The 16,301-nt window shown below is 35.9% G+C and overlaps 1 protein-coding gene across 1 annotated transcript; it reads right to left on the bottom strand.

Annotated features, from left to right (window-relative positions):
• Positions 1-9,033: 9,033 nt before the first annotated feature.
• LOC139778136 (uncharacterized) lies at positions 9,034-11,198 on the bottom strand. Its single transcript, XM_071715956.1, has 5 exons — positions 10,406-11,198; positions 10,213-10,293; positions 9,591-9,750; positions 9,223-9,389; positions 9,034-9,103 (listed from the first exon to the last, which is right to left on the bottom strand). Exons 1-4 carry the CDS (start codon positions 10,556-10,558, stop codon positions 9,343-9,345), a joined length of 441 nt encoding a protein of 146 aa, XP_071572057.1. The 5' UTR covers positions 10,559-11,198; the 3' UTR covers positions 9,034-9,103; positions 9,223-9,342.
• Positions 11,199-16,301: the final 5,103 nt, after the last annotated feature.

The raw sequence follows: 16,301 nt of genomic DNA, 5'->3' as shown, positions 1-16,301 counted from the left end.
CAGACATATACATAGCTTTTACATAGCCGGCGTTTTCCAGGGACGTACCCAACCCTTTACAATCCTGTCCCTTCCTAACCCGACCTGACCATAGCGGCCTTTCACATACTCTTTCCCTCCCTCCCTTCCTCGCTCACTACTTCTCCTCCCATTTCCCCTCATCTTCGTTCCACACAATTTCCCTTCCATCCACCCAGATTCTCCTATTTTCCACCCGCGTTCTTCTTCCTTTGACCCTCTCCTCTCTCGCCTTCTCTAACAGTCTCCACCTCGTCTTCCTCTCCTCCAAGGATAGGTCCTCATCCACCCCAATCCCCCACCTCTGCCTGAATACCCCATACCTTCCTAGCAGCTCCTCTCTCTCCTTCTCATCTTCCAGCTCCGCTATCACTACCTCTCTCCCTCCCTCCCCACTTCTTTCCCAGACCCTTCTAATTCTCGGGACCCTACCTAGCACCTTCTCCGCCACCCTTTCCATCACCCCCCTCCTTTCTTTAGCGTCCCGCCCGTCTATCCCCCTCCAGACCACATTCCTCTTTCTTCTTTCCTTTTGCTCTCTTTCTTCCTCCAGCCTCCTTACTCTCTCCTTCAGGCTTCTTGACTTCTCGCTCTCTTCCTTCTCTCTTCTTTCCTCCCCCTTCTGTGGCCCTTCCCTCTTCTCCATATACCCCACCCTCTCCGTCACTTCCGTCCCTCTCATCTCCGGCGACCCAACTCTTCTCCTCGCCTCCTCATCCACCCACCTTCTAATACTCTCACCTCTGTCCCAGACAAGCTTCCTCTCTTCCTCTCCCCCTTCCTTGGATTCTCTCTGCGCCTCTCTTACATCTGCCATCACTTTCTCCCCCCTTTCCCTACTCTCTCCTACGACCTCTCCTCCCGACTCCTTCCACACCTCCTTGCCGCTCTTCCCTTCCAACTTGGCTCCTGCCTCGCTTCCTGTGCACTCTGCACCTTCCGCTCCCCCTACTCTTCCCTCCAGCACCTTTCTGATCTTCTCTAACTCCTCTGCTATCTTGCACCACACCCTCATGCTCTGCGACTCCTCCATCTCCCCCCTCTGTCTTCCGTCTCCTTCGCTCCACGTACCTTCTTCTTCTCTGCCTGCGCCCCCTCTCCTGCACCACCCCTTCTGCTTCCTTCAGTCTTCTGTCTCGACCCTCCGCTCCCCTTCTCACTCCCCGTCCGCTCCTCCACCTACTCTCACGGGTCTTTTCTTCCTCTTTATTCTCTCCTTGACTCCACTCACTCCTACTTTCCCTCTCTTCTGCTTTCTTCCTCGCCTTCCTTGACTTCTCTTTTCCGCTTTTCTACCTTTCCGCTTTTCCGCTTCTCCTTTGCCGATCAGCTCTTCATTGCCTTGCGACCACTAGCTTCCACATGCTATTGCCTAGCGCGCACCTCCTCGATCGAACCATCGTCTCGATCCATCGATTTCTCGATTTCTTCCGCTCCTCTCCCATTGGCTGCCGTGCAGTTCTCTTGCGCGCTCGCCTTAATCCAAACGCCTCTCACGCCAACTCCTCCGTCGCCGGTATCTACTCTCTCCTCCTTACCGACCTGCTCTGCCCGCAGCACACTCTTGCGCGCCACGTCCTGCCGCCCCGCAGTGGTGCCAACATGCTCTTTCGAAGCAGTCGCCTCCCCGCGCCGGCTCGGACCGATACCTCCGTAGCGCCTTCTTCTCGTCGACAGCCAACCAGCGGACTCCACTTCTCCACTTCTGCCCGCCAGGCCCTGCTCCAGCTCCAGCTAACACTCCCTTTCCACCGCCTCTCACCTCTTCCATCCCCGGCGACCTCCTTCCAGTTCCTCACCGTCATCCTAACCTCACTTTCAACTCTTCTCTTCTCCCTCGGTTTCTGGCCACATCACCTCGAATCTTTCCTCACCTCCAATGCCTCTTCTTCCTCTCAACCTCCTTCGTAACCTTCTTCATTCCTGCGCCTCCACCCTTTCACACAATTCTGTCTTCGACCCAATTTCTACCTCCTCGAGCTTTCCACCTGTTCCCCCGCCGAGGGCTCTTAAACTTGTCTCTATTTACTTAATATAATACACATATTTATTTAAAAATAAATATTTTTATTTAAATAAATAAAAATATCTAACTCTAAATAAATATGTGTATTATATTAAGTAAATAATCTCTTGGACACAATTTAAATAAATAATTTTTTTTAGTGTAATATAATGCTAAACATATTTTAAATTTTATGTAATAATGTATTTTTACTAATTTTGCAATAGATCCTGCATACTTAATTGTAAACTTATTACAAAATATACGTAAAATCGATGGACACATGGCTATGCAAGTTTTATTAAAAGGAGTAAAAACTCCACAAAATCAAAAAATGGACAAAGATGAAAATTCATCACAAGTAAATGTTACGTCCTGCAGACTCCACGATTTCCCTTTTTCGCGGGAATTCTTGTGCGCCTAAGAGTGGCCCTTAAGATTAGGATACACAAACCGAGCACGGACGGTTGTCGATCGGGGAGTGAGTTTAGATCTCCTCACATTCCTTTTTTTTTTATGATCAAATAAAACCAACCCTCCAGATTACGAATTGGTGACGGACGGGGCGTATGGTGACCAGATTCTCAGCAACCTTATCGGGCCCATAACAATAAACCCGGCGACACGACGCGTAAAAGGGGCCTTAATTCCAGACAGGGGTTGATGGGGATCTGTACAGTATCGTGCGACTAGCTCAGATTTCCCGCGCAATGTTCCGACAAACAGAAACGAGATCTAAAACGTGCTTTTGGAAATCTTGTAAGAGCACGTGGCGGAAGTTTCTGTTTGCACTTAGCAATAAAACTGCAATAAAACTGCACTTGAGATTGGAGGGATATGCGTTGTCTGTCGGTAATTCGAGCAGGGTCGCGAGATAAATAAGGGACCCTAATAAAAGAGAAATCGGCGATAGTCGAAAAACAGATGAGTCACTGGAGAAAACGATAGGTTGCACCCCCAGCAAGACAGTGGGGGCCTTACGAGGGGACTCACCAATGAACACCCGGAAAAATCGACAACCGTCTCTAGCTTTCTAGGATAGGCGAAAACTTAAGAATCCAGCTCTTGGGTGAAGACTATCCCACCCAATAAGAAATCCTTCAGACAAAAATTAGAAACATCCCGCCAACCAGAAGTTCCCAAAATGAAAACCTGACACATCCCACACGCAATTCACCCTTCCCATCCTTAGAACTTTCCTATATAAATCGCGACATCGCAGGACTTGCTCTCTTGCGCAGCTCCTCTTCAGGCAGATCATCTCGTCGCCTCCTTTCAATTTACTGCGCCAGATTCAAATCTCATCTTGAGTTCAAGTTAAATTCTGTGCGTGAACTTAAACCCATCGAGTGCCAACGAGAGCCTATCCACAGCACCCAAGGAGAGCCAGCGATTTCAAAAGAACCAGCTATTCGATCACCGACAAGTAGTAAGTTCTACACACACCATATATATATATATATATATATATGGGATATATATATATATATATATATATATATATATATATATGGGACGTTTCACGTCAACCGGATCACTTGTCTGCCCAAAATTTGAAGCGACCTACGAAGATGTTCGATAGCTCAAAAAATTAGTCTTTACTAGTACTTTCGAAAGTCATGTGCCCCGTTTTGAAATCCAAGATGGCTGATCCAATATAGCGGCTGAAAGCCTGAAAATTGGAGAAAAATCTACATAATTTAACGTAATCATGTTTTTAAATATTGATTCGGTTTTGAAATGGCTTGGTAAGGAGTTTTCAGTGTCTCTGATCACGATCCTGGAGTTGAATAACTGATATCTAAGATGGCGGATCCAATATGGCGACTGAAAGTGTAAAAATTAGTAAAAAGCTAATCTTATCTTGGTTACGTTACTGAAATTCAAGACGGCGTATCCAATATGGTTGCAGAAACCGTAAAAAGACTACTTAATTTAAAAATCAAATTGTTACTGTGGTTACTACTCTAACGTTTTTTTTTTTTTTTTTTTCAGAGTAGTTAGTGAGCAATCCCATCGGTAACTCAGTGAGCTGTTAATATTATATTTTCTCCAGCAGTCTTTTCAGAAGTTGATGAAACTTTCCCAACTTTCTTAAAAATCTTAAAATCAAATGTTGCTTCTCCAACAGTCCTTTTCAGGATAGTTGGTGAGCGAATACTATAGGTTGCTCAGAGAGTTACTGTGGTGGCTTCCCTAACGGTCCTTTTCAGGATAGTTAGTGAGCATTTCCATCGGTAACTTAGTGAGCTATCGATATATTTTCTCCAACAGTCCTTTTCAGGATAGTTGGTGAAAATTTCTTTTTCACGGTTCAGTAAGCTGATGTTCCTTCTCCAACAGTCCTTTTCAGGATAGTTGGTGAGCGAATACTATAGGTTGCTCAGAGAGTTACTGTGGTGGTTTCCCTAGCGGTCCTTTTCAGGATAGTTAGTAAGCATTTCCATCGGTAACTTAGTGAGCTATCGATATATTTTCTCCAACAGTCCTTTTCAGGATAGTTGGTGAAAATTTCTTTTTCGCGGTTCAGTAAGCTGGTGTTGCTTCTCCAACAGTCCTTTTCAGGATAGGTGGTGAACTAATACCATAGGTTGCTCATAGAGTTACTGTGGTGGTTTCAACGGTTCTTTTCAAATTGACTGCTCTTACCTTTGACTATCGGATTCCTAATTAGTAGACTTTTTAAAAAATAATCTATAAAATATTTATTAGAGAAAATGGAGTTTAAATTAAGTAGTCTTTTTACGGTTTCTGCAACCATATTGGATACGCCGTCTTGAATTTCAGTAACGTAACCAAGATAAGATTAGCTTTTTACTAATTTTTACACTTTCAGTCGCCATATTGGATCCGCCATCTTAGATATCAGTTATTCAACTCCAGGATCGTGATCAGAGACACTGAAAACTCCTTACCAAGCCATTTCAAAACCGAATCAATATTTAAAAACATGATTACGTTAAATTATGTAGATTTTTCTCCAATTTTCAGGCTTTCAGCCGCTATATTGGATCAGCCATTTTGGATTTCAAAACGGGGCACATGACTTTCGAAAGTACTAGTAAAGACTAATTTTTTGAGCTATCGAACATCTTCGTAGGTCGCTTCAAATTTTGGGCAGACAAGTGATCCGGTTGACGTGAAACGTCCCATATATGTATATATGCTCCCCTTCTTCTTTATATATCCACGCGTTAGGGAAGTCTCCCAGTATAGCCCTTCCATCCCTCTTGCTACCCCTGTTCCGAATTAGCCGATTTATCGGTCGATTCCGAACAATCTCCTTTGCTTTGAGTTAACTGGCTCGGTGGACTCGGGGTATGTTGCTTTGAGTTAGCTGGCTCGGCGGATCCGAGGTATGTTGCTCTGAGTTAACTGACTCGTCGGTGGACTCGGGGTACACTGCTTTGGGTTAGCTGGGTAAGCGGACTCGGGGTATATTGCTTTGGGTTAGCTGACTCGTTGGTGGACTCGAAGTACTCTTTAGATTTATTCTCCAAAGCATGAGGAGACTTCCCCGCACGTGACGGACTTAAATTTTAACAATCCGCTAATTCGTAGTGGATTCGGCCGGTCCCACCAATAAGAAGTCGCGAAACGCCGCGAAACACGGGAGACGTCGCCACAAGCGGGCCCGCAGGGAACCGGAAGAACCTTGTCCCACACAGCCCGGTGCTTCGCGTCTCGCCACTCCACCGCCCCTACCAGCCTTCTCAGAGGAACCCTGTTCCTCACAACAGCGTCGCCCCGTCATACAATCTCGCCCCATTATCCTCCCATCTCGGTTTTCCCCCGCACCTTATCGTCCGGTTTGTCGGGTGGCCCCATTTCGCGTGGTCCCCGTCAACCGCGATCCGGTCGCCCTCCTCGAACCTCCCGACTCCCCCTCCTCTTCCCGAGGACCATCCCCGACTCCGTCGACCACCTCCACCGTCACCCTCGAGGACCATATCGATCCCGAGGTCGTTACACTAGATTAACCCATGAAACTTGTTGGAATAAATTTAATTTATGTGTGTTGTGATCTTATATGTTTCACAACCATATACATCTCACTGCATCCGACTTAGTATGTTTGATTCAATTTAATAACACACATACCTTACATATATGTCCGACCTTCGCTTTCATAAATGTATTCTACTCATTTGCCTAATTCTCATTTATTGTTTACCTAGTTTATATTGTCATAATAAATGTTGTCTTATGTTAAACGTTGATTTCAATCTGCATTCATTATAACTGAACACCTCTCCTACTCATCTCCCTCTCGAAATTGCACGAGGTCCGATCCCGAGTTAAAGGGATTAAATTCCTTGACTCGAAAGAGGACCGACGATCGCAACGCTCACGGAAGGCGTCCTAGCGTCCCTACAAACGTTGACCCTTCCTGAGTCATAAAAGTGTGTTCGGGCTCGCGCCACGCGCCGCAGAGCGCGTACCTGCGAGCAGTATTCTTAAGCTTCGAGTTGCGTCCTTCCTTACCCCGACCCCCCTGGTTAGCCTTTCCTTCGCTTCCCAGATTTTCTTATCCTAATCCCGGGGTTGGACGTAACATAAATAAAATTTATATTAATTTTCTGTATTATAAATTAGTTAAAATAAAAATGAATAATTACACAGAATAAAAATATTTTAGATAAAATATGTATATAAGTAAAATACATATCTCAAATAAAAAAATATATATGTTTTTGACTTTGTAGAACAAAAGAAAAGAAAAGAGCAAAGAAGATTAAAGAAGAATAACAATTTTTATTGAAGAAGGAATTTGGAAGAAGGAAAAAAGAGACATTTAATTAGGAAGATATCCAGTAATATTAAAATCAAAATATTCAAAATATTTTAACTTTAGAATTTTCTTCTCCAGTAACTTGACATCTTCAAATCGTTTTGTTTTGCTTGATAAAGCCTCATTTGCAGCCAAATGTTCTTGTTTCACGCTGTTATAAGCTTCACTGCTCTCTGTTACTTCCAGTTCTGTTTGTTGAATTTTTTACTTTATATCTTGGATTTTTGTATCAATTTCTTCGTCCTCTGTTCCAATAGATAATTCCACATTCTGAAGCTTTTCAGAGTATGTCCTTAATTTATTGTATTCTTCTTCGACTATATAGAAATCCTTCTTATAATTATTTTTAATAGTATCCAAGAGAGTAGCTTTCATAAATAAATTATACTTTTCATCGGATTTAAAGGTAACTAAAAATGTTCTTGATTTATATAATAACATTCATAGAACATGATAAAGATATTTTTCTTATTTAATTAGTGAACGTGCTGTCTTCTTTTCCACAAATATAATATAACTTTAAATTTTTATATATGTAAGAATTTATATACAAATGAGTATTAATACAAATTGAGAGTAATTTGTGATTTGAATTTAGATGTAGGATTAAGACTATTACTAATTACACTTAACGTAGTTTAGTTATAAATATCTCAAGTCTACAGGTTGATTCTAGAACAAAAGGAAATGGAAAATAAGAATCCTTATAAACCCATGTTATCTATAAATGTTTTATTTAATTTTATTAGTTCTATATCGTATTAAAAATTTCCAATTGTTCTGTAGATCATCCTGTGCATATTACAGTGTCAAAAGTCAAAATCTTTAGCATCTACCTTTTCAACGAACGAGTTATTTTTCATATTAATGTAATTTAAACTTGATTTTTATGCCTTCAATACTTATCGCAATTATATGTTTTCGATATTGTCATTAATTTGGATTCAATAAAATGCGATTAAATTGAAACAGAAACAAATTTATAGTTATTTCTTAATATATGTAGATAACAAAATCAATAAACTTATATTTCGTTATTTGTTTTTTTTTATTTGTTTATTTGTTTATGGTAAGACAAACACAAAATAATACAGTTTTTATTATATAACTTTGCACTATGAAGTTATATTTTATTATAGTAATTACATGTATAGTAGGACATAGAATACAATGAGGTAACTAATTTTTTATAAGAAGTTATCGTTGTGAAAATTAAATGTCTTCGCTAAAAAATTAAAGAGTTCTTTGCTTCACTTTGAGAATAAAGATCCGTATTTCCATTGGTTTCAAGAGGACTCTGATTACATTGTCATTAACTTCCACAGTTTGTCTGCTTTCTTCCTCATTCTGGATAATATCATTCACCTCTGGCTCCCATTTCATACGTATATTTTCGCTTAACAACTGATTAGCGCCTAATGTAATCTCTTCGATCGATTCAATCGTAAACGTCGAGAATAAGTCCTATTGAAGTAAGATAAGAAAATTGTAAGTCTTAAATTTTTTATTACATAGACAACTTCAAATTAACCATCATCAAATTTGTGTAATATATTGGCTCTAATTGTAATAAAATAATTAAAAACTTATTTATAAGTTTAAAAACTCACATGAATGTTAATCTCAACTGGTTGAGACAACTTCTGCGCCTCACCGACTTCAAAAAGATGCTCCAGTCTCAATAGAATTGTATCATCTCTCCACGGCTCTAAGGTAAGAATGTGCATGGCAATGCTTTTTTAAGACCAGAAGGCTGCAACATAAAAATGTTAATTAATAAGAATCAACCCTAACAGCACGATATATTGCAGCAATGTTGCAGCAATATTGCACGGCAAGCTTGCAATATTGCATGCAAGATTGCTGCAATGCTGCAGCAATCTATCTATGTCCTACCCTGCGCAATATTGCTGCAATGTGCAGCAATGTTGTGGCAATATTGTAGCGCAAATTTGCTGCAATGTGCAGCAATGTTGTGGCAATATTATAGCGCAATTTTGCTGCAATATTGCAGCAATGTTGTAACACTACATTGGACAAATATTATATAAAGAGGTAAAAGCCATAGTGGTGTAAGTCAAATTTTTCAAGATATTGACTTACACCACTATGGCTTTTATCTTTTATCCATCTATATAGTTTTTATTATATATTAAAACTTATGTAATTTATTGCAATTTATACATTTATTTTAAATTTATTTTATTATATATTATGATGTTAACATATAACATATTGCAATTATTTAAGTAATTTTCAATCAGCTTCTGTAACATTTCAAACAGCTTCTGTAACAAAAATATACAAGTAAAATATTAGTTATTGAATTAATATAATTTTACTTAAAATAATTATTAGTATATCAATGTTTTTTGAATTACACACACCAATATTTTCTATAATTTACCGTTAAAAATAATATTTATTCATGTTCACTATCATTATTCTCTGCAGTTTCATTTATAGTTTTATTTTCTCGACGAATACGTCTGACCTTGGCTTGAGCCAACCATTGAGACACAATTTTTTAAATTTCTATTTCGGTATAATTCGGGCATGCACTGGATACTGCCCCTGAAAATATTTTACATAACATTAGTTGTATATTTCTCGCGAAATTAATGTGACATTATCATATTAATAATAATAGAGGAGAAAGTGGTGTAAAATATGGAATCCTGCTGATAATATATGGAACTAAGAGCTCTAGATTTAAAGTGAATAGTTCCATATTACCACCTTCTCCTTTAGTAAAAAATATAAAGACTATTCTACTTTTCAAAACTTTTGCTATTAAAAGAATTTTGAATTCTTTTTTGTTCCTTTTGCCATCCCAACTAAATTGTTCTGCAACACAGTCGTCCAATAATTTTTTTAGGATGCCGGTGGTCATCAAATTTACATCGCTTCCACCGAATCTTTTTACATAAATGACCTGTGAAATATTGAAACATAAGATTGTATTAAATTAAAGACACATGTAAAAGACGAATAAAAATATTAGAAAGTTATCAGAAGTAAAAATGATTATCAAGAGTACATTGAATCAAAAAAGTATTTGCACACTTATAAGTTTTCTTACAATAACTTTATTTGAGGAAATAATACGTAATTACAAATTGTGTCCATAATTATATATACTGTATGTAATAAGTTACTTATGGATACATTTCGTAATTATATGTATTACAGGTGTGCAAATATTTTTTGATGTATATCATGCAAAATATTTTTACCCAAAAGATGCACCAAAAGATACCCCAAAATAAAAAATCAAGATATTAAATCATGCATTATACATTTAAAAAAATAATTATAATTAATCAATTTTGTACAATAATTTGTATATAGATATACAAATTATAGATATATAGATATATGACTACAAAAAAATTACTTTTTTTTGTATTCGTATGTCTCCACGAATATATATGAGATCCCAGTTGGAGACGTTGGCCTTTGAAGGCAAGTGAGGTTGCTGATTCAGACACATATTTAATGAATTAAAAATATTACTTGTAATTAAAATTCAATGGCATTGAATTTTTTATATTGTAAATTATAATAAAAAGCTGTAAAATATAACTTACCATTTTTGCCAAAAATGCGCGACTTTTCAGCTTCTCTTCGATTTCATCCAATTGAGCTATACTTTTTATTGGTAAGGAAATTTCATCCTCTAATTCAGCTAAGTCTTTATTCGGAACTTTTCCTATTTGTATTTTTGACTCTATCTGAGTCATTCTATTATCCAATCAAACAAAACAAATCAGTAATCTGTCCTGCAGATAGAATAGAAAACAAACTGAAATAAAACCAGATCTTACAGGACGGAATTAAGGAGTCTGGATTACTGATTAAAATCAAAGTAAGAAAAGAAAAGAAAAGAGAGATTTGTCTACGAGATCAATTCTAGGGCTAGAATATAAACCAGAGCCACAAGAATGAGAGCAATTCCAAGATTTCAAGACGAGAATTAACCTTGCAGAGCCCCTTGTATTACTACGATCAATGTCGATCTTCCAATATGGCGTCCCAAATGAGAATATCGGAAAGGCCCTGCTCGCTGGACCAAACTCCTCCCTCTCGGACGCGAGCTGCCACAGCTCTCCTTTTCCTGGCGGTAAGCTCTCCCTGGGAAGTCGAATCTCGCTCGGTTGGTCTCCAGAATACGTGCCGCTTAGCTCAATCAGTTACGAAAGAAGGAAAACGTACTCGTCTCGTCCGAAGAAACGCAGCAAGTGCGGCCATGACACCGAACGAGAGCGAGGAAAGAGGTGAGGGCGCTTTGAGAGTGGCGACTCACGCGTCGCGCCATCTGAATGAAACGATCGGGCGTTTGCAAAGCGCGAAGGAATTCGAGCGCAATATCTGAACATATATATAGCTGCACAAATATTTAATATTGACATTATATCTATTATATGTACATAGAAGCAGTACGTAAATGCATTCTATTAAATTGGTACATATATATAATATACGTACGTATATGTATATATATAATACATATATAATACATATATATAATATACGTACGTATATGTATATATATGTCTTTTAATATGTTGCAGTGCCACTTTGCAGCAATATTACTGCAAGATTGCCACAATATTGTATTCCAATATTGTTGCAATGTATCAGCAATATTGCAGTGCAAGTGCATTATGGCAATTTTGCTGCAATGTTGCTGCAATTTTACGCTGCAAGTGCAATGTGGCAATATTGCTGCAATCTTGCTGCAATATATCGTGCTGTTAGGGTAGTTATATGTAGGGTGCACTACTCATATATCATTATATCTGGCTTCACATACATTTATATACGATTAGATATGGTGCTATATCTGGTTGTATATAGCGCCAAATTAGTCACATTAATATATCTGGCTATATATGACTGCATATATAGTTGTATATAATGCTATATCTAGTTACATGTAGGGTGCACTACTCATATATCATTTTATCTGGCTTCACATACATTTATATACGATTAGATATGGTGCTATATCTGGTTGTACATAGGACAAGATTAGTCACATTAATATATCCGGCTATATATGACTGCATATATAGTTGTATATAATACTATATCTAGTTATATGTCGGGTGCAGTACTCACATATCATCATATCTGGCTTCACATACATTTATATACGATTAGATATGGTGCTATATCTGGTTGTATATAGCGCCAGATTAGTCACATTAATATATCTGGCTATATATGACTGCATATATAGTTGTATATAATACTATATCTAATTATATGTAGAGTGCACTACTCACATATCATTATATCTGGCTTCACATAAAATTATATACATTTATATACAAGTAGATATGGTGCTATATCTGGTTGTATGTGGGACCACTGATTGCACATGTGGCCATGTATAATTAGATATGACCCCATATAAAAACATATATAATTATATATGATTATATCTAATCATTTTTTCCCGGGAATCCAAAAGTTTAAGGATTAAAAGACCTGTATGTGGTTTAATAATCCGTTTTAGAAAGTTTGTAGAATGAAAGAAAAATACATAGGTCTAGGCGATAGTAAAAAGAAAGTTTTTATACAATACATTAGAAATAGTGATTTGTCCTATATGATCTAAAAGGATAAGGTCGAAGGCACTAACACCCTCATTCGAGGGGACACATTTCAAATAAAAAAGGAAGATTTTGATAAAATTATTTGGCTTGACATTTTTTCTCAGTATCACGTTTAGTTTTTATTCAAGGATCAACGACGAGATGTGAGACCACATCTGATCTTGCCTTAAAATGCATTTTTTCCTGGATTTGAGACAGAAATCTGATTTTTTTTATTTGAAAGATAAGTTTTATCCCAAAACCTTCCGCTAGGATCAGTGTTCTTCACTAAAGATATTATTGTGATAAACTGAAAACTGTAATATATATGGTATATATTATTTTTATATAAATAAAACTTTTTTTATGATAATTAGTGAATTATTCCCCAATGCAGATTAGTATATAACAGGCCTGGGCAACTTCGAGCTCCGGAGCCACGACACTCCCCTACTTTCCGTGGATAGAAAAGAAGTGTCGTGGTTCTGAAGCTCAAAGTTGTCCAAGCCTGGTCTATAAAAGCAATCTAAATATTAATTAGACAATAAATATTGAGATATTTTATTACTATTGCATATTTATTGAAAACATGTTGCCTGTAATAGAAATAAAACATCAATAAGGACTTTAAATAAATGTTAGAATTAATATTATGGTAATCTTAATATAATATTGTAATAAAGTTGATAGTACGTTTAAATTTTTATCTCAAAAACATTACAGGAATGATAGAAAAACCTTAGCGCAATGTTATTTGCAACGTTATGGCACTCCCATTTCAACATTACTGAAATTTCGGAATTGTGGTCAAAGTATGTTCATAATAATGTTCTATACAACATTAAGAACTACATATTTAACAACATTACAAGTTCTAGAATATCGTTGCAATAACATTGTAATAATGATTTTTTGCTTACTGGGGAGGTTCCAGGTTCGAACCCTGGCTGAGGTAATATTTTTCGCAATAAATTTAATAATTTAATTTAATTTAAATTATTTTAAAAATGATATGCTTATATGTATAAGTATCAAAGATTAGTAACGTCTTGACGAATACAGGACCAAAACCAATGGTCGAATCGTCACGATGATTATTTGCCAATTATAGCCGGATGAAAATGTAACCTTAATTGTTAAATGAGTAATGTAAAATTATTATTAAATTAATGTCGAATAAATATTAAATAAATGTTTTTTCAAATTATTATTGCAAATAAATGAGTAATGTAAAATAAATATTAAATTAATGTCGAATAAATATTAAATAAATGTTTTTTCAAATTATTATTGCAAATAAATGAGTAATGTAAAATAAATATTAAATTAATGTCGAATAAATATTATACAAATATCAAGAAGTAGGAAATTGTTTCGCCAATAATGTATAACAGCAATAGTGTATTGAAATCGACAACAATTGGCAAAAATATATACATAAACTTCACAACGTTTCCACCCAAGAATTTTATACATTTGATTATTGACGTTGTTATTTGACCCCGTGCGTTATTTCGTTTTGCTAGATCACTTGATAAGGACCCGAAGCTTGGGTGGAAACGTTGTGAAGTTTATGTATATATTTTTGCCAATTGTTGTCGATTTCAATACACTATTGCTATTATACAATGTTTTTTAAAATTATTATTCCAAATGAATAAGTAATGTAAAATAAATATTAAATTAATATCGAATAAATGTTAAATAAACGTTTTTTAAAATCATTATTGCAAATAAATAATTAATGTAACATAAATATTAAATTAATGTCGAATAAATATTAAATAAATGTTTTTTAAAATCATTATTGCAAATGAATAATTAATATAAAATAAATATTAAATTAATGTCGAATAAATGTTAAATTAATGTTTTTTTAACTTATTATTGCAAATAACTTACTAATGTAAAACAAATATTAAATAAACGTTTAATAAATATTTTTTCTAAATCATTACTTCAAATAAATAATCAATGTAAAATAAATATTTAATAAACATTAAATAAATATTATTTTTACAATGAATTGTACAAATGTATAATTAATAAAAAATAAATATTAAAAACACATTTAAAAAACATTGTCTGCTGATTGGGATATGGACTTTTGCATATGGACCTTTGATTGCGTATAAAACTGGATCTAATCAACCAAATCTTAAAGAATTATATATGAAATAAAGGTAAAAAAGACTGAAGAATTTAATAAAATTAAAAACAGCTCGATATCTTAAAATTTGCGGAAGTTAGAGCTATTACAGGCATTTCTCCAAAAATTATTGACTTTTGATCGCGTATAAAGCTAGGTCTAATCAACCAAATCTTAAAACATTATATGTGAAATAGGGGTAGAAAAGACTGAAGAATATAATAAAATTAGAAACAGCCCGATATCTTAAAATTTGCGGAAGTTAGAGCAACCACAAACATTTCTACAAAAATTCAAAATTTTCTTTTAAAAAAACCGCTTATCGATTATTGCCAAATTCAATCCCAACCTTCCTTACATGATACTCTATCGATTAAAAAAAATGCATCCCGATATCTCAAAAATTACGGAAGTTAGAGCATAAACGGACAACAAAAGCACGCACGCACGCACGCACGCACGCACGCACGCACGCACGCACGCACGGACATTTTGTACAAAAGTGATATTTCGACGTTTTAGAACATTGTAAACACTTTGCCAAAAATATTTAAAAAAAATTTTTTTTTACGAAAACAAAACCTCTATGAGGAAGCAAAAACGACGTTTTGACCATTATTTTTGGTCCTTTTCAAGTATAAATATATTAGGTTACATCGATAAAAGTCACATGTCAAAAGATAAAATAAGTGAGTCATAAAGCCTTCCTTATTTAATGTAATGAGTTGCCGACTGCCATGGTGGACGTCACATATTTCAGCACTTAAACAAGGTAGCAAGCAGCCACCGGTGGTTCCAAAAGAGCAACTGGCGAACGGAGAGATTAGTTATCGAGACAACGGTGCACGGTAAACCGTAGGTTTTTTTTATAAAAAGTAAATTAAACCGAGATTAAAGTTATAATCTACATTGATAGAAATGGACATAAGTCGCGTAAATAAATAATACATATCTCTGTCAATTAAGTACTTTAATCCACTTGCTAAATGTTATTTTAGGGTTTCAGCATTTTTTGGTTACAAGTTTTATAAAAATGTTAAGGAGGTTGGTTCGTTCTTTGTGCGGGAAGAGGCGCGCGGCAGGGGAAAAGCATATAGGTTAGATTTTCGTCGCGTGAAATAAACGAATTTTAGCAAATAAATATGTGGAATGCATTTAATTGCTGTTTCTTAAGGTTTAAAAAGAGTTGTTTGTACAATTGAAACCCAAATACGTTATTATCCACATTGAAATGTGGAAATAATAAATGTGGTCCTGTTTTATTTTTACAATTTCTTGATAACTATAAAGACGAATCATTTCAGTCTTCGAAAAAGTTCTTCCTAAATATGTAAAGAGTTATTTGCACCTATTTTCACTAAATTCTTATCATTTTTAATATGCTTTCGAGAGTTACATTACAGGTTAGGTAACATTTCTGCTGTGTCGCCCGTGTATAAGAGAGAGACAAGAGTATAACTTCAATAATTAATTACTCGACAACCATGCAGACGATTGTCTTCAACTTTGGCATGGACGACAGATTCCCATAGACGTATATTCTCCGTAAATTTGAACTAATTCTTATCAAATTGATTTTACTAACCACCCTCCTTAATGCAATAAACATGAAAATACATATGGTATTTTTACATATGCTAGAAAAGCGTCTAGCAAAAATCGATTAAAGTATATTAAAAGCCAGAAATAAACATGGTAAACACGTGTATCGGACTAGAATTAATAGTTGTTAAC

This window comes from Temnothorax nylanderi, unplaced genomic scaffold, assembly GCF_030848795.1.
Source record: "Temnothorax nylanderi isolate EJ_2023f unplaced genomic scaffold, tnyl_v1.0 TNYL_tig0173_pilon, whole genome shotgun sequence".
In the NCBI taxonomy this organism is placed as follows: Eukaryota; Metazoa; Arthropoda; class Insecta; order Hymenoptera; family Formicidae; genus Temnothorax; species Temnothorax nylanderi.
This window is presented reverse-complemented; position numbering and strand designations above follow the sequence as displayed.